Genomic DNA, 20,620 nt, shown 5'->3' with positions numbered 1-20,620 from the left:
AAATTGTTGAAGCCCAAAGACAAAGAGACCGTCTTGAAGGCAGCAAAGGAAAAACTCCTCATTGTTTACAAGAGATCCTCAATAAGATTAATGGGTGATTTCTCTTAAAAAATCATGGAGGGGGACAGCCCCGGTGGCGCAGCGGTTTAGCGCCGCCTTCAGCCCAGGGTGTGATCCCGGGGACCTTGGATTGAGTCCCACGTCGGGCTTCCTGCATGGAGCCTGCTTCTCCCTCTGCCTGTGTCTCTGCCCCTCTCTCTCTCTGAATAAATAAATAAAAATAAATCTTAAAAAAAAAAATCATGGAGTGGGAGATCCCTGGGTGGCTCAGCGGTTTGGCGCCTGCCTTTGGCCCAGGGTGCGATCACGGAGTCCTGGCTTGGAGGCTCCTGGCATGGAGCCTGCTTCTCCCTCTGCCTGTGTCTCTGCCTCTCTCTCTCTCTCTCTCTCTGTCTATCATGAATAAATAAATAGAATCTTTTTTAGAAATCATGGAGGTCAGAAGCAACAATATGACATATTTAAAGTCGCGAAAGAAAAGTACTGTCAGTGGATAATTTTGTACTTGACAAAATTATTTTTTGAGCATAAAAGATAAATTAAGACATTTCCAGATAAATAGAAGTTAAGAGATCTACCCCATAATACATGCTATAGAGAGTACTTCAGGCTGAGAAGACACTAGACAGTCAAAAATTTGAGAATAAAGGTGACTACATAGGTAAATATAAAAAACAACATTATTGTTAATTTTGGTTTATTACTCCATTCCTTTTTGCAATGTGATTTAAAAGGCGATGAATATGGGCAGCCCCGGTGGCGCAGCGGTTTAGCGCCGCCTGCAGCCCGGAGTGTGATCCTGGAGACCTGGGATTGAGTCCCACATCAGGCTCCCTGCATGGAGCCTGCTTCTCCCTCTGCCTGTGTCTATGCATCTCTCTCTCTGTGTATGTCTCTCATAAATAAATAAAAATCTTTAAAAAAAAGGTGATGAATAAAACAACGATCGCAAATTTATGTTCATGGACATACCATATGTAAAGATGTAATTTGTGACAATATAGGGGGAGGTGGAGATATATATGAGCAGAGTTGGTACTATTCAAACTAGGTTGTTATAAGTTTAAGATGTTAGTTATAATCTCCAAAGTAACCACACAGAAAAGAACTAAAAAATATACAGAAAGGGAACAAAAAAGACAATCAAAATATAACATTAAAAAAATCAGCTAAATCCTAAAGGAAAGCAGTAATGTAGGAACTGAGGAACAAAAATTTATAGGACACAGAACACAAATAGTTAAATAGCAGAAGTAAATTCTTTATCAGTAATTACTTTAAGTGTAAATGGATTAAATTCTTATTAAAGGGCAGAGATTAGCATATTGGCTAGAAAATTCAATTTTCTTGTTGGGAATGTAAAATGGTGCTTCTGCAATGGAGAACAGTATGGCTTTTCCTCAAACAATTAACAATAGAATTACCATATGACCCAGCAATCCCATATTTGGTTATATATCCCAAAGAATTGGAAGTCTCAAAGAGATATTTGCCATGCTTATAGCAGCATTCTTCACAATAACCAAAGGTGGAAGCAACCCAAGTGTTCATGGATGAATAGACTAAGAAAATGTGGTGTATACACACAATGCAATATTCAGCTTTAAAAAGGAAGGAAATTCTATCACATGCTACAACATGGATGTACCTTGAGGACATTATGTCAAATGAAATAAGCCAGGCACAGGAAAGCAAATACTGTATGATTCTACTTATAAAAGATATTTGAAGTCAAATTCATAGAAAGAAAGTAAAATAGTAGTTGCCAGGGGCTGGAGGACAGGAGGTGGAAACAGGGAGTTGTTGTTTAATGAGTATGGAGTTTCAGTTTTGTCTGATGAAAAAGTTCTGGATATCTGTTATACAACAAGGAGAATAAACAACACTACTGAATTGTGTGCTTCAAAATGACTAGGATGTTAGGGGCACTTGTCTGACTGGCTCAGTCAGTGGAGTGTGCAACTCTTGATCTCAGGGTTGTGGGTTCGACCCCCATGTTGGGTGTAGAGATTATATAAAAATAATAAAATCTCTAAAAAATTATTAGGGTGGTAATTTTGTGTTATGTGTTTTTTACTAAATTAAAAAGCAAAATTTATTAAAATCCTTTTGTGATAAAAACACTCAGTAAACTAGGAATACGAGGGCACTTCCTCAATGTGATAAGGGACATATGAAAAAGCCACAGCAACATCATACTCCATGATGAAAGCATGGAAGTTTTCCCCCTAATATCAGGCATGAGACATTCTTGCTAATTCTTTCAACATAGACTGTAAGTCCTAGTAGACAAATTACACAAGAAAAAGAAATAGAAGGATCTAAAATGGATCCATAAAAAGTTCACAAAAAATTATTAGAGCTAAAAAATTAATTCTGATAGCCATTAATTTGTTCTCTAGAATTAAGTCTGTTTCTTGATTTGCCTCTCTCTCTCTCTGTTTCCCCCCTTCTCTCCTTTGTTTTGTTTTTTAAATTCCGCATAGGAGTGAAATCATGTGGTAATCAAATGAAATCATTTGTCTTTCTTTGAATGATTTATTTCTCTTAATATAATACTGTCTAGCTCCATCTGAAAGTTTGCAGGATATAAAAACAGCACAGAAAAATCGTTTGTATTTCTATATTCTGATATGAATAGTCCAAAAAAAGAAAAGAAATAAAGAAAAAATTCTACTTACAATGGCATCAAAAAGATTAAAATACTTAGGAATACATTTAGTGAAGGAGGCAAATGACTTGTATACAGAAAGGGACAAAACATTGACTGAAGAAATGGAAGAAGATCTAAATAAATGGAAAGATATCCTATGTTTATGGATTGAAAGACTTACTGTTGTAAAGATGACAATAGTCCCCAAAGTAATCTATAGATTCAGTGCAAATCCTATCAAAATTCCAATTGCTTTTTTTTTTTTTTCAAAAATAGAAAAACTCTTTCTGAAATTCCTATAGAATCTCAGTAGACCCAAAGTAGTCAAAATAATTTTGAAACAGAAGAACATATTTGAGGGGCACCTGGGTGGCTCAGTTGGTTAAGCCTCTGACTCTTGGTTTCAGCTCAGGTCATGATTTCATGGGTTGTGGAACTGAGCCCTGCCTTGGATTCTGTGCTTAGTGGGGGATCTGTTGAAGATTCTCTCTCTCCCTTTTCCTCTACACTCCACCCCCTCTAAAATAAATAAATAAATCTTTAAAAAAAGAACAAAAATTTGGAAGAACCCCACTTCCTTATTCCAAGACTTACTATAAAACTACAGTGATTTAAAGAGTGTGATGCTGGCATAAGGCTATCTAGATTATAGATCAATGGAATAGAATAGAGAGTCCAGAAATAAATGCATACATCCATGGTCAGTTGATTTTCAACAAAGGTTCCAAGACCATTCAAGGAGAGAGAATAGTCTCTTCGACAATTTGTTCTGGGAAAACTGGGTATTCATGTGAAAAAAAAATGAGGTTGAATCTTTATACTATACACAAAAATTAAAACTCAACTGGGTGAAAGGCCTACATTTTTAGCTTAAACTTAAAATTCTAGAAAAAAACAGGAGAAAATCTTCTTCATGACCTTGGATTAGGCAAAGGTGCATCTATTTTGACATCAAAAGCATAGGCAATAAAAGGAAAAATAGATAAATTGGACTTCAGTAAAATTAAAAACTGTGCATCAAGAAATACTGTCAATATAGTAAAAAGACAACCCACAGAATGGAAGTAAATATGTGCAAATCATGTATCTGATAAGGAATTAAGATCTAGAATATATAGAGAATTCCTACAACTCAAAAACAACAAAACCAACTAACCAAATGACTCAATTTAAAAATGAATGAAGGATTCGAATAGACATTTTCACAGCTCTCAGGAGTGTAAGCACTGATGCCTCCCTCCATGTTAAGACCTATTGGGTGTTCTGATCACAGAGCTCTATGCCTGTCGGTCTTGTTTGGACATCTCTCTCTACATGGGACATAGACCTTTTTTCCAGGAGCTGTCTCATGTCAGGATTTCTGGGTTTGCCCTTCCTCCATGTGTGCTATTAAAGAGGCTCCAGTGAATCTGCCCTGAGTATCTGGCTGATTGAATGATGGACAGGTTATCATGATTGAATGAGTGAAGGGATGCAGATAGCTCTTGTAGTCTCCTACTGTGCTTTCAGGAATTCTCACCTGGGAATCAGAAGACTTTTCTCCTTCTTGCAGGAGCTCCATATCTCTGAATCCCACCCTACATGTGTGGAAGGGGAGTGAGTGAGTGTGAAGATGGGTGTTTAGTTCAGGGTTTGGGAAGATCCCATCAACTCAGAAAGGCCTACTGACCTGCCCAGCATCATGCTAATGTTGGTCTTGGCATTGGTGGACCACCAATAAACTCTCCAGGTTCTCTCTGAGCAACAATTCAGGTTTGTGTAGGTCAACACATCCATCAAGGAAGGGGCTGGTAACATGATGGCAAAGGCTAAGTACCTCTGCCAGATAGGTGACAAGTTGAGTAGAGATGGTTCATCCTCTCTGTACTATCTAAAATGGCACTGTTCTAGGTTAATAACATCTCATTTAAAAAATTAACTTCCTTTTCAAAAAGGTACAAAGGTAATGTGCTTATGTGACCTCATGAATCAGTACAAAAATGAGTAAAGAAAAAGTTAATAGTCTTCTTGCTACACCCTGTCAGCCAGGTGTGTATTCCTCCTCTCCATCTCTCTCCATGCCAGTAAATACATATGTGCTTATGCAGAGATTTTTCTTGGTTTTACTGCTTTTACAAAATTGGGATTATTAAAAAAAAATTGGGATTATTTTCAATAGTGCACTTTTCTCACCTTGGTTGGAAAGTGTTGGTTCTGGTGAATTAAAAAGTTTGGTATTTATACAAGTGATAGTTTCCTTATGTATATGAAACTAAAACATTACATTTAATGCTGAAGTTCTATTTGATCTGTCTTTATTCCCTACCTTCTTAAAGATAACTATTTTAATTTAGTTTTTAAGATTTTATTTATTTATTTGAGAGAGAGAGTGTGTGTATGTGTGCATGAGTAGGGAGAGAGGCAGAAGGAGAAGCTGACTCCCCACTGAGGGGGCAGGGAGCAGGATAATGTAGGGCTTGATCTTGGTACCCTGAGATCATGACCTGAGCTTCAGGCAGACAATCAACTGAGCCACCCAGGTGCCCCAACTATTTTAGTTTTCTTTTATCATACATTTACAGCCATGTATATATACTTGTAGAAATTGGGTAGCGTTGTGTTAACAAATTTTTTTAAATAAAATGGGATCGTAGTATGAAAAAATGGCAGTGGTGGCAAGCACTTATCATTTTGTATAAGTCAATTTGATAGTTAATTTTTTGGAGGTCCTTAAGCATGTATTCCAACAAGTGAGTAGACCACCCACCAATGTACTAACAGTCTTGAAAAAGGACTCAGAATATATACACTATGGATGGAATTTGTGAGGAATATTTTCCCTGGTTTTGCAAAGTAAACCTAGAAGGAACAATAATCTGCCATCCTCAGGGAAAAGTAGAAGCCTGAAAACTTTAAAAAGGAAAGAGAGATTTGTATATTTTAAAATATATAGCCATGAGGAATTAGGAACAGTTTATAAAGAGCCTTCTGACTTTTAGAAACCTGTCCTGCTTTATTTTAACCCTGGAAGACTTCACCCTATAAAAATATATGGGCCATCTTGAGGAAGTCTCAGAGGTGGGTCAGAATGACAGTAGGAGGAAGAAGAAAAATAATGACACTACATGTCATGAGGTTTGGGGCAAAGATTCTAGCTGCATAACTTTTTATGGGAAATATTTACTGCTCGAGACATCTGGTGCAATCCCACTTTTTCAGAAATGATTGTAGGAGGGACACCTGGGTGGCTCAGGGTGTGATCCTGGGGTCCTGGGATGGAGTCCCACATAGGGGTCCCTGCAGGGAGCCTGCTTCTCCCTCTGCCTGTGTCTCTGCCTCTCTCTCTCTGTGTCTCTCATGAATAAATAAATAAATAAATAAATAAATAAATAAATAAATAAATAAAATAATTGTAGGAGTTAGGATTTCCCTTCCCAAGACAAGGTATTTCAGAATATAATTTCATATTTCCTTTGAGCTTATATCATTTATTTACTGTATTTGTAGACTTCTTTAGGTACTTACAAGAGAAAAATGTCAATCCTCCATGGCTGGTATTAATATGCCTTTTTTACTTCACTTGAGATGATATTCTACACCAAGTGTTTTACAAGGTTCCACATGAGACATCGTTTGCTGAAGCAAGGACAGCAGGCAACTCAGTTACAAAGAGAGAAATGGAAGAAAGCAAGTATATGTCTTTAAAACTATAAATGCATATATTCCTAGAGGTCTATGTATATTGTATTACACGTACAGTGCTGTCATTTTAGCATTTGTTAAAATAGCTCCCTGTGTGGCAAAGACAAATGGAGAAATGAAGGAAAGAATTGTCTGAGAACCTCACTATAGCTTCTAAGTCTATGGTCTAAAATGTACCTGTCCCTCAGTTTTGGGGGGATCCTTGGAGTTCATGTATCAAGCAGGTTCTCACTTTCTGGAGGTTCAGAGGACAGGAACTGGAATTCCAAGTGGTGTTTAGTGTTCCTGACAATGGGAGCCTTGAGTAATGTAGTAACTTTATATTGAACACACTTAATATTTCCCGATGCGTAGTTTTATACTTTGCTTAGCCCCTGGGGATAGCTGGTGCAGTCATTAGTACTCCATTCAATGGATAAGACCCAGGCCAAAAAATTACTTGCACTAGACACACCAGTGGAATTAACAAAAATGAAAAAAAAAAAACTCTTCCCAAAAGTAGCTTCGTATTATTATTTTTTTTAAAACAGCAGTTTGAGAATTAAGACAGGTGTTTGACCATAGGTTGTAAGGATAGAATTGTATATCAAATTGCCAGCGGTATGTGAGAGTGCCCTGCACAGCAGAGTAACGAGCACTGTGTTGGAATTTTGCATACAGATGTGAATTTCAGTTCCTCAGGTTTGTTTCCCACAGCATCTGCCTGGGCTCCCGCCTCTGCAGTCAGTAGCTAGCTGATGCTTCTCTCTACATCGATATATAAACTTTCAAATGTACATTCCCAGTACAAGTTGAATTCTATATTAGCACTGCAACACTTAAGACAAAATAGGAGGCAGCCCGGGTGGCTCAGCGGTGTAGCAGCTGCTTTCGGCCCAGGGTATAATCCTGGAGTCCCGGGATCAAGTCCCATGTCAGCCTCCCTGCATGGAGCCTGCTTCTCCTTCTGCCTGTGTCTCTGCTTGTCTCTCTCTCTCTCTCTCTCTCTCTCTCTCTCTCTATGAATCAGTAAATAAAATCTTAAAAAAAACATTAAAAAAATAAAACAAAATAGGGACCCAAAGTGCTCATAAGTGTGTACTGATACAAATTTTTCTCTTTCCTTTTTTCCCATAGGTTTCATCAAAGCAGCTAGTGTTGCTGGGTATTCTACTGAACCAAGATTTCTCCTTGGCAGCATGGACAGAATTTCTATCAATGGTAAATGTAAACGGATATAATTAGAGTTGGGGGTCAATGAGTAATACCTCTTCTTCTTTTGCCTGAGTTTAGAACCAAATGTGAGACTGAGCTAAGGAGGGAGCTCAGACTATCTTTTCTAGAAAACTTGGCTGGATAATGTGGGTGTTTCCCTTTGAATTTGGAAAAGTGCCTAATCATGGATGAAGTTTAAGATACCCATGGTTTCCCCAAACCCCTACCATGAGAGAGTTTGCTTCTGTAAAATTCACAGCATAGAGGAGCAGATAAGAATGTTTGCTTTCTGTAGGCAGAAGAATGCCAGAGAGAGAGAGAGAGAGAGAGAGAGAGAGAGAGGAGCTGCTGGCCATAGGCACCTGAATCCTCCTCCTAAACTTACCTGTGAAGTCCCTTTCTACCCTGAAAGCAGGGACTGGTGAGGGGTAAGCACATTCCTGAAGTGATACTCCAGACAAGTTCTCTCCCTCCTCACCATGGGGAGTGTGGGAAACTGCTCCCCTTTAGGTGACGGGCAAAGACTCATCTCACAGACTCGATCATGGTGGAGGCAGAATGGCTCTGAGGACAGGACGAGGAACTAGCATCCCATGAAGCATTTCTTCCCTAAGCAGATATAAAATTTTATTTTATTATTATTTTTTTTGTGTACACATTTAGTTTTATTGTAACAAAGCAACTTGTACACTTTTAACGTTTAAAACTGAGCATCTTTCCTTTCCAGTGAAACAAAAAGAAAATTTAAAAATAAACAGGAACAAAATTACAATAGAGAATGTCAATTCCAAATAAAATCCTACAGGTTCTGCTGATTCTCCCATCGAGTGACAGGGCTCAAGTCATCATTAGGAGAGTTTTATTTTAAAAGTGTCATCTTAAACTGCAAGGATGTCCGTTAAACATCACAATTAAATATGCCAAAGGAGAAGCCATGTTGTCAAAATGCTTACTTAACCCACCCAAACATCTCAAACCCACCCTTTCCTGACCTTCTACAATCTCTGAGCCGAAAGGCTCAGAGAAAGGAGGGAAAAAGCTAGAATTCTATGTACTGCTACACAGGGGCCTAGTACCCTCCAGCTTCCAGCAGAGCTAAGGGAGCAGGTTTTTCTTTTTTCCCACAGAGCACGATGGTGTTGATTCCATAAAGTTTGTGTTGAGACAGAAAGGGATAAAAATGAATTTGGAACAGAAAGGGGTAGAGATTCTTTTCCTGCTGTATTCTACTCAAGGTATTTACCCACAAAATAAGTTGAGAACCATGATATAAAGGGAGAGAAAAGAGACTTCAAAAAACAGGGCAAATGAGCACAGAAGAAGGGGGTAAAAAAAAAAAGAGATGCAACTTGCTCCCAGGGACTAGAGAAAATTAAAAAAGGAAGGTTGGAATTCATCCGTGTTCCACTAGTCATCTTCTCCTTCATCCTCCTCTCCCCCCATCATCATCTTCATCTTTTTCACCTTCTCCTCATGTCCTTTATCAATATCTTCCAATCCTCTCCCTCCTCCCTCCTCCTCCGCCGTTGCCGCCTTCTTCTTCTTCTTCTTCTTCTTCTTCTTCTTCTTCTTCTTCTTCTTCTTCTTTCTTCTTTCTTCTTTCTTCTTTCTTCTTCTTCTTTCTTCTTTCTTCTTTCTTCTTTCTTCTTTCTTCTTTCTTCTTTCTTCTTCTTCTTCTTCTTCTTCTCTTTCCCCTTCTTCATTATCCACATCAGGAACCAAGTAGTACTGTAATGGATTTGGCCAAATATCATCTTTGATGACCTCTCCTACCTCATCTGCACCTGCATCAGAAGAGTCAGTAAATCAGGTGAAGAAGCTCTCTGGTTCCTCATACTGTCTCTTCCTGCTGGCTTTATTCTGCATTTGATTTGAACATTTCGTCAAATCCTTTCCAGATTTCCATTTGATTTCAGTGGACTTTGAAGATGGATCACCACCTCTCATTCAGATGAAATTCTTTGGAGAGAACTTTATTTTCAAAGTAAGGGTTTTCATCAAAATAAAAATCTATTCTGTAACCTGATTTAATATCTTCAAATTCTGTCACTTCAACTCTTGTCAAATAGAGCAGCGCCTCTTCATCCTCCTCCCCAAGCAGTGCAGACACTTGTGGATGGTTGACAAATATTGTTGCCCCAAAATTGGGGATTTTGGTGATCAATTCTGACCTCTTCTGAAAAAATGGTTGGCAGAGTTTGTTATATGTCTGTCCTACTTTCAAAATCTCCTCACTGGCTTGTTCATTAAGTCTATTTCATTTTGTACTTCATCAATATGTTCAACTGTTTCTTGCCGTTCTTTTTCTCCCTTCAGCAAGTGCTGAGAGGTCGATGTCTCCTCCAGCTTGGGGGCAGGAGGCAGCCTCGGTTTCTTGGGTTGCTTCGTTTGAGGCGTCAGTAAGGACTGGCGTTTGGAGGCCATGCTGTGAGGAAACTCCACGAAACCAGGAGAGAGAGAGGCACATCTGGAAGAAGCTCCAATTACTAGATATAAAATTTTAAAAGGAAAAATAAGCTAATTTTGTCACTGTCCAAGCTGGCAAATATGTGGTCTTTCCTGGGTGTAAGAATGTGGACTAGGTCAGTGGTTCCCAACTCTGACCGTGCATCAACCATGGAGAAGAGATTAATCATAAACCCTTATTTCTGGTACCCAACAAGAGTTTCTGAAAGTGGAGTCCAGGGTTCTGCACATTTATGGGTATTTTCTTAGTGATTTGCTTATGGGAAGCATTTGGAACCATTGACCTAGATAGTTTTTGGAGATTAATTTATCACAGAATTCACTTTAAAATGAATGCCTCTAATATTCCTGAGTTTGTCCTATACATTTCCATCTGTGAATTTCATGATAATCATAAATTCAATGTGGTTAGTGTCTCTTTGGTACCTAGGTCTACACAAGGAGATGTGAGAGGGTGATTTTATACTGAGAACCACACACAGGCTAGAATGATTTCATCAACAGAGTCCAGGTCATGCTGTTTTTCTCTGAAGTGGCTATACTGTTTATTAAAAAGTCCATTTGTGCTCCAGTGATCTGAGATACCTCCTTTCTCTTATACTAAATTCCCATATGTCCTGGGTCTGTTCTTGGGCTTTCTATCCTAACCACTGGCTTAGTGGTTTCTGTATACAAACTGTTTTAATTACAGAGACTCAAATAGTATGTTTAAGTGCCTTATGAGAGTAGTCCCTTCTTTGCAGTTTTTGTTTGTTCTGTGTTTTCCTGGCTATTTTTCTGTGTTTGCTTTTGCACAGGAACTTTAGTATCAACTTGTGTAACTTCATTAGAAGTTGTTGATATTTTTATTAGCATTGCATTACATTTATTATATAATATTCACTTTGGGAAAACTGATGGTAAGTCATTCTGGGCTGGAAATGGGGATGTCTTCCCATTTCCTCAGATTTACTTTTGGCTCTTTCAGTGTGTGATTTTTCTCCCTTATTGGAGCTTGACTCAGTGCTTGAAGTACAAAATGGATTTATTTTCCTCTATCTTTCCAGACCCCCAAGGTGTACAGTGGACAATCTAAGCTAGATATGGAGCCCATTCCTTTTCTTTTTTTTTTAAGATTTTATTTATTTATTCATGAGAGACAGAGGCAGAGACATAGGCAGAGGGAGAAGCAGGCTTCCCTGTGGGGAGCCCGATGCGGGACTCAATCCCAGAACCCCGGGATCATAACCTGAGCCAAAGGCAGAAGCTCAACAACTGAGCCACCCAGGTTCACCCCCTTCTTTTACATAAAGGATCACCTTACAAATTAATCATTATACTCATCTTGATAATCCATGATATTGAGTTTCTAGGAGCCTCACAATTAGAAGAAACACGTAGATTAGGAAAACTTCCCTTGGGACTATAATGTCAGGTTGGATCATTTGAACTTAATGTTTTTTTGTAGGTCAAAAATAGTTAAAGGGTGCCTGAGTGGCTAATTCAGTTAAGCTCCAACCCTTGATTTCAGCTCAGGTCATGACCTCAGGGTCATGAGATGGTATCCTGTGTTGGGCTTGGTGCTCAAGCAGGGAGTCAGCTTGGAATTCTTTCTCTCCCTCTACCCCACCCCCCTGCTCCCTGTCTGTCTCTAAAATAAATAAATAAATAAATAAATAAATAAATAAATAAATAAATAAATAAGTAAATAAATAAATCTTTTAAAAAATGGTCAGATATCTCTAATTTCATATGATTCAACCTCAAAATGTGGTTCTATCATTTAGGGGTCTCTGCTCAATGGTATGGGTCACATACCCAAGTCCAGGCTTCCTACAGAGTGTAGATGCCTTTGTAAAGGTGTTACTTCTGGGTAGCCCAGGTGGCTCAGTGGTTTAGCGCTGCCTTTGGCCCAGGACATGATCCTGGAGTCCTGGGATCGAGTCCCACATCGGGCTCCCTGCATGGAGCCTGCTTCTCCCTCTGCCTGTGTCTCTGCCTCTCTCTCTCTCTCTCTCTCTCCCCCACTCTCTCTGTGTGTGTGTCTTTCATGAATAAATAAATAAAATATTTTAAAAAAGGTGTTACTTCTCTCCATCCACAAAATTAGAGGTAGCTGATTAAAATCCTTATGTTTATATGGAAAAAAGCAAGTGTTTCCATTATTCAGCTATCTTCTTTGGAATTTCATTTCTATTGACATTTTAAAATAGGCCCACAAATTCTTTGCTACCTCTCCTTTTGAAAAGTGGAGCTTAATGCCCCTCTCCTTGAGTGTGGGCTGGACTTACTGACTTGCTGCTTCTAATGAACAGAATATGAGTGAGGTGATGGTGTGCTACTTCATAGATTAGGTCATAAAAGACATTGTGGTTTCTGCCCAGCTATCTCTTATATTGCTCACTTTGGGGAAAGTCGGTTGCCATATCGTGAGAACATTCCAGCAGTATCCACTCACTTAAGGAGAGGCCCTTGTGATTAGGAACTGGGTCCTCCTGTCTACAGCCAATGGAGAGGTGAGGCCTTCTGGCAACAGTTATGTGAGTGAGCCATCTTGGAAGCAGACCCTCTGGTGCTAGTCAGCCTTCAAATGACTGCAGTCTTGGCCAACAAATTAGGCTTAGCTGGGTGGTTCTGGTTCAGAATCTCTCATGAGGTTGCAGTCAAGAATCTTCAAGACTCTTCTCTCACTCAAGACCTCGCTATTAGTCTCCTACCTGGTGAGAGGTGCTATGCCAGGAGTAGAGAGCTGAATGAGACACTTGTGTCCTTCAAGAGCTCACTGTTAATAGGAAGTCAGTGTCATCAGTAATTCTTAGCTATAAATATGCTAAAATGGAAGATACTTAAAAAAGCATTTCAGGTTGTATTTGCATGGAGCTTTGGTAGACAAAAGAGAGGCTAGTCTGTTCACTGACTTTTTGAGGAGAGAGAGTGAATTAAGAAGAGACCCCCCTCCCCCGCAGGCAATAGTCAAGTTCACATCACACAAGAAGAGAAAGCTGACCAGACCCCTCTTCAGAGGCCAGGAGCTGCTCTGAAGCTATTCTGCTGGACCAGGAAACCAGACTACACAAATCTTCCTTAGCAGCAGTGACTATTCCCCAAAAAAATTAGTGGTAAAAAGGCCTGGGTAGGAAGATGGCCGAGAAAATGAATTTTTTTTTCGAGAAGTGTTGTATTAATGTGTGCACAGGTGTGCAGCAAGTTCCAGCTATTATTGATTTAGCTCCACTGAAGGGAATCTAGTTCTTAGTTAACAGTACAGCATTAATTAATAGCAAATTAATATCAAAGTCTCATTTCAATGCCAGTTTCCTAAGAGGAAAAAGAGAGAGAGAGAGAGAGAAATTATGATGTAATTTTTCAACTTTTCCTTGAACACAAAGCCAAAATTTCTTGGCACTGGGGTCATTTAACACAGTATTACCAGGCCCAGGATGTGACCGATTGGCACTTGAATTGAGTCTGGATGTGGCGATTTGCTTGTCCTTGCTCCTGTAATGGGCTGCTACTTCCCTCATAGTTAATGATTTTCTATAGTTGAAATGAAGTTTAGAAACTGACTATATTTGGCAAAACTTGGTAACTGTGCTTATTTTGTCCTGGAGAAAAAAAATCCGACAAGTGATCAAAATCACAACCCATACTGATGGGTAATGAAGGGTAATTAAGACTCATGTTAAGTTACAAGTTTTCTCTGACAAGGTCTCAGATACAAGTGAATCAAAGATAGCCAGTGGCAGAGTTAGGATGCTAATATTTCTGATTTTTAATCCTGCCTGTTTCTACTAGACCATTCTGCAGCCCCTCTCCCAATAAATGTATATTTCAGTGTAGTTCACTCTTCTGTCTTGCCCTTGCCATTTAAGAAAATATTTTTATAGTACTTTGTGGTTTATAAGTAGTTTCTATGAATGTTATGCTGGTTGTGAGGTAGGTCTTATTACTTCTTTCTTTTCTTTTTTAAAAAGGTATTTATTTATTTATTTATTTATTTATTTATTTATTTATTTATGAGAGACACAGAAAGAGAGGCAGAGACATAGGTAGAGGGAGAAGCAGGCTCCCTGTGGGGAGCCCGATGTGAGACTTGATCCCAGGACCTTGGGATCACATCCTGAGCCAAAGGCAGACACTCAACCACTGGGTCACCCAGCTGCCCCAGGTCTTACTATTTCTGTCTTATGCCGGTGGTATGGGGGTCAGAGAAGCTCAGCAATGGACTGAAAGATTCTCTCGAGGTCCTCTCAGGTGGTGGTCCCTGACCAGTAGCATCAGTGTCACTTGGGAGGTGGGGGGTGGGGGTAGGAGTCTTGAGAAATGCACATTCTCAGGCCTCCTTAAACCTACTGAATCAGAAACTCTAAGGTGGGACCCAGTGGTCTGTCTTTTAAGGCCTCCTGGTGATTTGGATGCACATAAAGTGTGAGAAGCATAGCCTCACCCTATGGATGGGTCACCCAAGAATTTGTTAGATTGAAAAAATAATAACAAAACATTAATGTACATTTGGACTTTTCTCCAAAGTCCTCCCTAACTGCTCACTTTGGTTCTACAGAAAGTTATTTTTTTTAAGATTTTATTTATTTCTTTATTTGAGAGAGAGAGAGAGAGGGAGAGAGAGAGTGAGTAGGGGAGGAACAGAGAGAGAGAGGAACAAGCAGACTTTGCATTGAGCATGGATCCTGCTGTAGGGCTTGAACCCACAACCCCAAGATCATTACCTGAGCAGAAATCAAGACTTGGCTGCTTACCTGGCCGAGCCACCCAGGCATCCCTAGAGGAAGTTATTTTTATCATAAAAATAGAACTAATCAGGGGCACCTGGCTGGCTCTGTCATTAGAGCCTGTGACTCTAGATCTTGGGTTTGTAAGTTTGAGCCCCATGTTGAGTAGAGATTACTTAAAAATAACGCTAATTACAGGCCAATGGTTGATTTTAGATGAACATATTTTGTCTTTTGTCTTCTGTATATCACAATTCAGGGAGGAGGGATAAGGAACCCTCTCTCTTCAATGGGAATATAAATGAACGGCTTACTACTGGTGATGAAGAAGGACTTCAAGAAGCAGTTAAGACAGGTAACGATATGTATAGTGTAAGTTAAATGAGACCCGGAAGTACAGATAACGCCAGAATGCATCTGCGCCTTTCATGGTATTTTAACAGAGTAGATGTCAGCGCACCTTTAATTTATCCACAAAAGCATTCGATATCCTGTTAAAATGATGAATTAAAGTATCTCTGGTAATTTGACCACCTTTTCAAAAAGATGCTGCTTTTAGTTGTTTCTACACAGCCAAGGTCATTCCTAACATGGGCATCATCTTCTGAGCCTCTGCCATTACTGCACTGAGGCTTCCTAGCAAGCAGGAGGGATTAAATCCAAATACTGACCTCTGATCTTCAACCTTGGATGACCTGAGCCTGGGCCCATTCAGAACGAGTAGAAACTTGTCCATCATGGTACCAAGTGCAGTACACTCCTCCACATGGCCTCTCGCTATCAAAAGTACAACTGGTTGTCACTTTCTAACTTGAAGAAATTAAATGCTGACTTATTCCAACAGAATAACAGCCCTTAGAGTTGCTTGGTGCTGCTGCCTCTCGCTGTAGCACAAATGAAAGTGGCAAATTGGACGTTTCCAGTTTTCTCCCCATAGCCCAAGATGGCCCTTGGCCAGCATCCCCCTGCCTGTATTGCTAGGCACCCCTCAGTGGTTTTCCACACCAAACCATCCAGTTCCTATCATGGAATGTTTGTGCTCCATTGCCCTGATTCCTCCTTTTGTCACATTACAAATGGAGTGATAGAAGCTCTAGGATTCCTTCATGTCAGCTGGGGTCTCTAGTTAATCCTACCAAGCCCACACTTGGTGGCATTCCCAACCTACCCTCAAGATTTCTGCAAGTCCCTACAGTCCGTAGAGCTCAAGATCGTCTGGCAGAGTGTTTACACTTGTGCGTGAAATTCCCCCAAACCTATGCACTTGAGGCTGATTATGTATATGGCGGGAACCTGAAGCTGGGACAGTGGGGTGATGGGGGGAAGCTTCATACTGAATATTTGACTCCATTGTTTTCAGTAGCCATTGCAGAACTTTCCACTTCCTCGGGGGCCCCTGACTTCTCCTTCCATCTGACCTCTCCTCTGTTCTTCTCCTCCTGCAAACCGTACCTTATTGTCCCTTCTTGGGGAAGAAGCTTGGCTGCTTGCTGGCTCATATCCTCAGCATCTCACCTCCACCACCAAACAGCATCTGATGTCACTGCCAGGCAATATATGAGTGTATTATCTTAAGGCCAGTTTCTTCTTCAAGAGGACTTCTGAAGCCAGCAGCTAAAATTACTAAGGTTTTCAGATCTGCTGGAAGCCGAGCTAATAGGATGTCCCTGCAGATCTGTCAAGGGCTGTCTCTTTCTGTTTACTTTGCCATGTGTCTTTTCATCTAGATACTCAAGATAAAAATGTGCCATGTACGCAGCTTCTGCACTTTCTCCAGAGGAACATCATCCTTGCCGCTGCCTCGGTGGCAGGAATCCTCGTGGTCACAACGTTGTTGCTGCTGGCATTGACCACGTGCATCAGGAGGAAACGGCCATTGTGAGTGGCTCTTAGCTCCCATTTGCTTTGAAGAATTCATGGGTATTTGTGACAATGGAGCCCCAGAGCTTCTTGCTAATCCTGGAGTTAGGAGGAAGGCAGGGACATCTAAGCCTGGTTGTGTAGTCATAAAGTACAATGGCCCAGGCTATGAATTTTTAAGCATTGTCTTGGTGGTTTTTTTTTTTTTTTTAAGATTTTTTATTCATTTATGACAGAGACAGAGAGAGAGGCAGAGACACAGGCAGAGGGAGAAGCAGGCTCCATGCAGGGAGCCCGACGTGGGACTCAATCCCAGGTTTCCAGGATCACATCCCAGGCTGAAGGCAGCGCTAAACCACTGGGGTTGCCCTGCCTTGGTGGTTTTGATGCGTAGCTGGGTATGGCTTGGACCCTGCTTGCCTCTAAAGACCTTAGGTTAGGCTACACCTATTTCCACACTGAGGGCCACTAAATGAGGAGATGGTACAGCCTCTGGCTGAAAGATTGGAAAATAAAAATTTGAGGGCAGGGTGGGATGAGGCTGTGGAGGAGAGGAGCTCAGGGCTATTTGGCCTGTTCACAATGGGTCAGCAGTATTGGTTGTTAGAATATTGAAAGATCCCTCCACTGGTCCTTCCCAGGACCTCCCACAGACTTCCCAGTCTTCCCCAGGATCCTGCAAATGAAGGGTTAATGCCTGGCCCAGCAGTGGCCCTCCAGGGCTCTGCTCTGACAGTAGCTACTTTATTTGACTACTGTCTGTCTGTAGCACTTATTAAATATATCAATTATCCATCCCCCCCCACCCACCATGAGAGGGCTCTGGCACAGTGGCCACAACCATGGGTAGGCACTAGAAAGTAAATGGCTTACAAGATTAAGCATTTGCAGTAATAGCACCTTGAAATTATGTGCCTCCATCTGTATCTCTTGAGACACACTGCTTAATCACAGGGAAAAGCAGCTTCCCAAGGCCCCTTGGGTCCTCCCTAATACCGCATTGTGTGTTTGGCCTGTCCACAGGGAAAGGCGGCTGTGGTGTGGCATGGGAGGGTGAAGTGTCCCGCCCCACCCAACTTGGAGGTAACGGTACTTAAATTTGCCCACAAGAGTGATGGAAGATTTAAAGAGCTTCTGGAAATAAGCTTGACCCACTTCACAGTTCTTACTGGGGCTTATCTAATCAGATTTGTCACTTCCCTTCTGTGCCTCTTGGAGGTATCAGAAGTGGTCAAGACTGTGCTTCCGTCCCACAGAGGCAATCTGTGGAGAGCCTGTGTTATCAGAAAGTAAAGGAAAGGAGTTTCCCAGAGGCTTTCTGGTGCCCAGAGGCAAAATAAATTTCACACATGACAGACCTCCCTCAGAAACAGCCCCCTATATCACCAGCCAATGAGTAGACAGTAGGAATTCCTGTCCAAAAATATGGACAGAAAATAAAAAAAATATGGTTTTGTGTCTTTTATTTTAGACATCCTCCAGCAAACACGACGTATAATGTTTTTATTATGAGTGGGAAGTCTTGGTGGCAAAAGTATCAAGAAAAGAATCTCAGAAAACACAGCGATAAACAGAAACAGTTGTTGAAGAGCAAGTCCCGTATCTAAGCCAGGTGGTGTGGCCAGCCAACGCAGGACTGGAAGCTGTGGTGCCAAGCAATTCTCCATCCAGACACTGTGGAGAGGCATTTGGATTTCTGGCTGTGAGGTGTGCTCTACAAAATGTTTACCTTCTCAGTGCAATCTTGAATGGACCAAGCAACAAACGTTTTACCGCAGGATGCTTGTAGTGTGGTGCGGCACTCATGGCTAGTGCAAGAGACTCAGCACATTTGCCAGAGGACAAACCTGACCAACTCTGGGTTGACTGATTTATTAAAGCATCAATTCTCTGATTCAGCCATTCAGAGAGCAGGTATTAATTGAGCACCTGATATGTAGACAATCTCAAAATACATGAGGCAACCAAAGATGCTGGAAGCAGGCCTGGCCCTCGCAGATTTCCAGGAGAGGGCAGACAGCTGGCTGAAACTCTGTGGTGGTGGACTGAGGCCTCTGAGCTCAATGGCAGGAAGGGTCGGGAGGGGAGAAGGGTGGGGGACACCTGGTGTTGCAGGAGCACGGAGAGGCTGCCAGTGTAGCTCAGCAGCCCGGGGCCCTGCGCTGGAAGGCGGTGTCAGCAGAGCGGGATGCCCTTGCTGCAGGGCCGGGATGCAGGGGCCTGCCCCAGGGCTGGGCAGGGGCGCCTGGATCCTGCAGCCTCCCCTCAGTCTGCGCCCCAGCCGCCACCCGAAGCAGCTGCACACCCTCTGCGGCCCCCGGGGGGACTGCGATGGGGGGAGGCCGCAGGGAGAGGACCTCCACGGCAGTCGGGGAGCGGGAGGGCCGTGGCCTCCGCAGAGGGTCCGGGTCCAGGCGGGCGAGGGCATGGGCCTTGTCCTGCTGGAAGGCATCGGGGTGGGGGGCTTGCCTGGGTGTGAACCGGGCTCTAGGGAGGCAGGTGCCTCAGGAGGCGGGGCAGGGGGGGCACATCGGAGGGACCCGCGGGGCCCGAGGGCAGCCAGAGCAGAGGAGAACTGGGGGAGGACCTGGGTGCGTTGGGGAGCAGCAAGGCCAGAGGCACGGCAGGCACTCACCCCTGCGCACGCAGAAGACCGGGCTCCCGGGTGCTACTGGCCAGGCACTGGTGGCTCTTGTTCAGACACTTAGAGTTTCCCCGGGTGCAGGCCGAGCCTGCCCTTCCCTCCACTGGAGAAGGTTCTTTATTTGCTGCAGCCTCCATGCTCCTTTCCTGGCTGGTGCACCGCAGTAAGTCTCCTGGGGCACCTGCAGTCTGGGACCCATCCTGCACGTTAATAAGCTGCACTTGCCGAGAACCTATTGCAAATGTAAATTCCTTGAGGCATGATTGTCATCTTATCTCAAGAGAAGGAAGGCTCAGAGACATAAGGTCACCCGTTAGAGGTCACATAGCTAAGAGGGCAGCCTGGATTCTGATCCAGACCCAGGGATCCGCTGGAGTAGCCTAGCCCCTGTCACCCTTCAGACCTGCTGAGGAGGAATTAGTAGGGAGGACTTCTAGTCTCCTTTTTTTGGGAGGTGGAGTGAGTGAAGCTGTCCCCAGGGATAGAGGGGTTCTGGAAAAGCAGGCCTAGTGGGTGGCTTACATCAAGGACTCCCTTCGGGTTTTCCCAGTCATATGGTTTTTTTCGTCTGCTCTCCCAAAACAGGGAAGCCCTCAAAGCTTTAAGCCATGGGGAATTGGAGGACAAGTCAAGGCCAGGCTGGATCTGAGTGGGGCATTCCTCTGTATCCCTCTCTCCTCAGTGAAAAATCAGCCCACTTTCTTGTTTGAATCCAACTGTGGCTGGCTCAGGCCTTGGCATGGGTGATGGACCAGCAACAGGGAGTCACTGTGACTCTTTGGGTCCAGGTTAATGCCCCTGACAAGCCCTGCTGGCTTCAGCTCTTGGCAAACTCTGTGGACCCCCTAAGTATACAGCTGACTCCAGTTCTAAGGGACTTCCCTTTGAGAAGTGGGATCCTCTGTCCTCTTTTTAAACCACCCCCCCCCCGCCCCACCAGACAACATGTTCTTCTCTCTTTGAACCAAATCCTTTCAAGTCTGAGAACTTGATGTTGAATCAATGGCTGTAGACAAAGACAGACAGTGAGAGATACCTGCTCATGGCAGGTTTACTGGGCTTTTCTGGGGGCAGCTGATGGGGCAGTCTGAGGGCAGAGGTAGCTCAGATGCCTAAAGGTGTCTGGTGGTCCTACATAAGCAATTAGTCCTGGAGCTCTGGAAGCCCTGGGCCTGTCTTGTGCTGGTCTGAACCATCCTTCTAAGCCCCCAACAGTGTCACCACTGATCAGGGAGGAGGGATAGAGGGACTTCTCAACTCCAGGTATGTCCCATGCTTGGCCCCTGGGAGGCTGGGCCCAGTGGACTCCAGTATCGGTCCCGCCTTGACCTTCTCTGAGCCTCAATGTTCTCA

The 20,620-nt window shown here is 42.5% G+C and overlaps 1 protein-coding gene and 1 pseudogene across 4 annotated transcripts in view; one reads left to right on the top strand and one right to left on the bottom strand.

The window, feature by feature from the left end:
• C16H2orf92 (chromosome 16 C2orf92 homolog) overlaps nt 1-18,521 on the top strand; it is a 47,308-nt gene extending 28,787 nt beyond the window's left edge. For 2 of the 4 annotated variants that reach the window (XM_072742214.1, XM_025992511.2), the window contains 5 exons: nt 6,278-6,379; nt 7,511-7,594; nt 15,023-15,118; nt 16,491-16,641; nt 18,095-18,354. In XM_072742214.1, the coding sequence (XP_072598315.1) occupies nt 6,278-6,379; nt 7,511-7,594; nt 15,023-15,118; nt 16,491-16,641; nt 18,095-18,230 (569 nt within the window). In that variant the 3' untranslated portion in view covers nt 18,231-18,354. Of the gene's footprint in view, nt 1-6,277; nt 6,380-7,510; nt 7,595-15,022; nt 15,119-16,490; nt 16,642-18,094 lie in introns of all 4 variants that reach the window. The other 2 variants (XM_072742216.1, XM_072742215.1) reach the window with 1 other exon arrangement.
• Nucleotides 8,996-10,025, bottom strand: LOC112915183 (protein SET-like; annotated as a pseudogene).
• Nucleotides 18,522-20,620: the final 2,099 nt, after the last annotated feature.

The sequence above is a fragment of the Vulpes vulpes genome, chromosome 16, assembly GCF_048418805.1.
Source record: "Vulpes vulpes isolate BD-2025 chromosome 16, VulVul3, whole genome shotgun sequence".
Classification (NCBI taxonomy): Eukaryota; Metazoa; Chordata; class Mammalia; order Carnivora; family Canidae; genus Vulpes; species Vulpes vulpes.
This window is presented reverse-complemented; position numbering and strand designations above follow the sequence as displayed.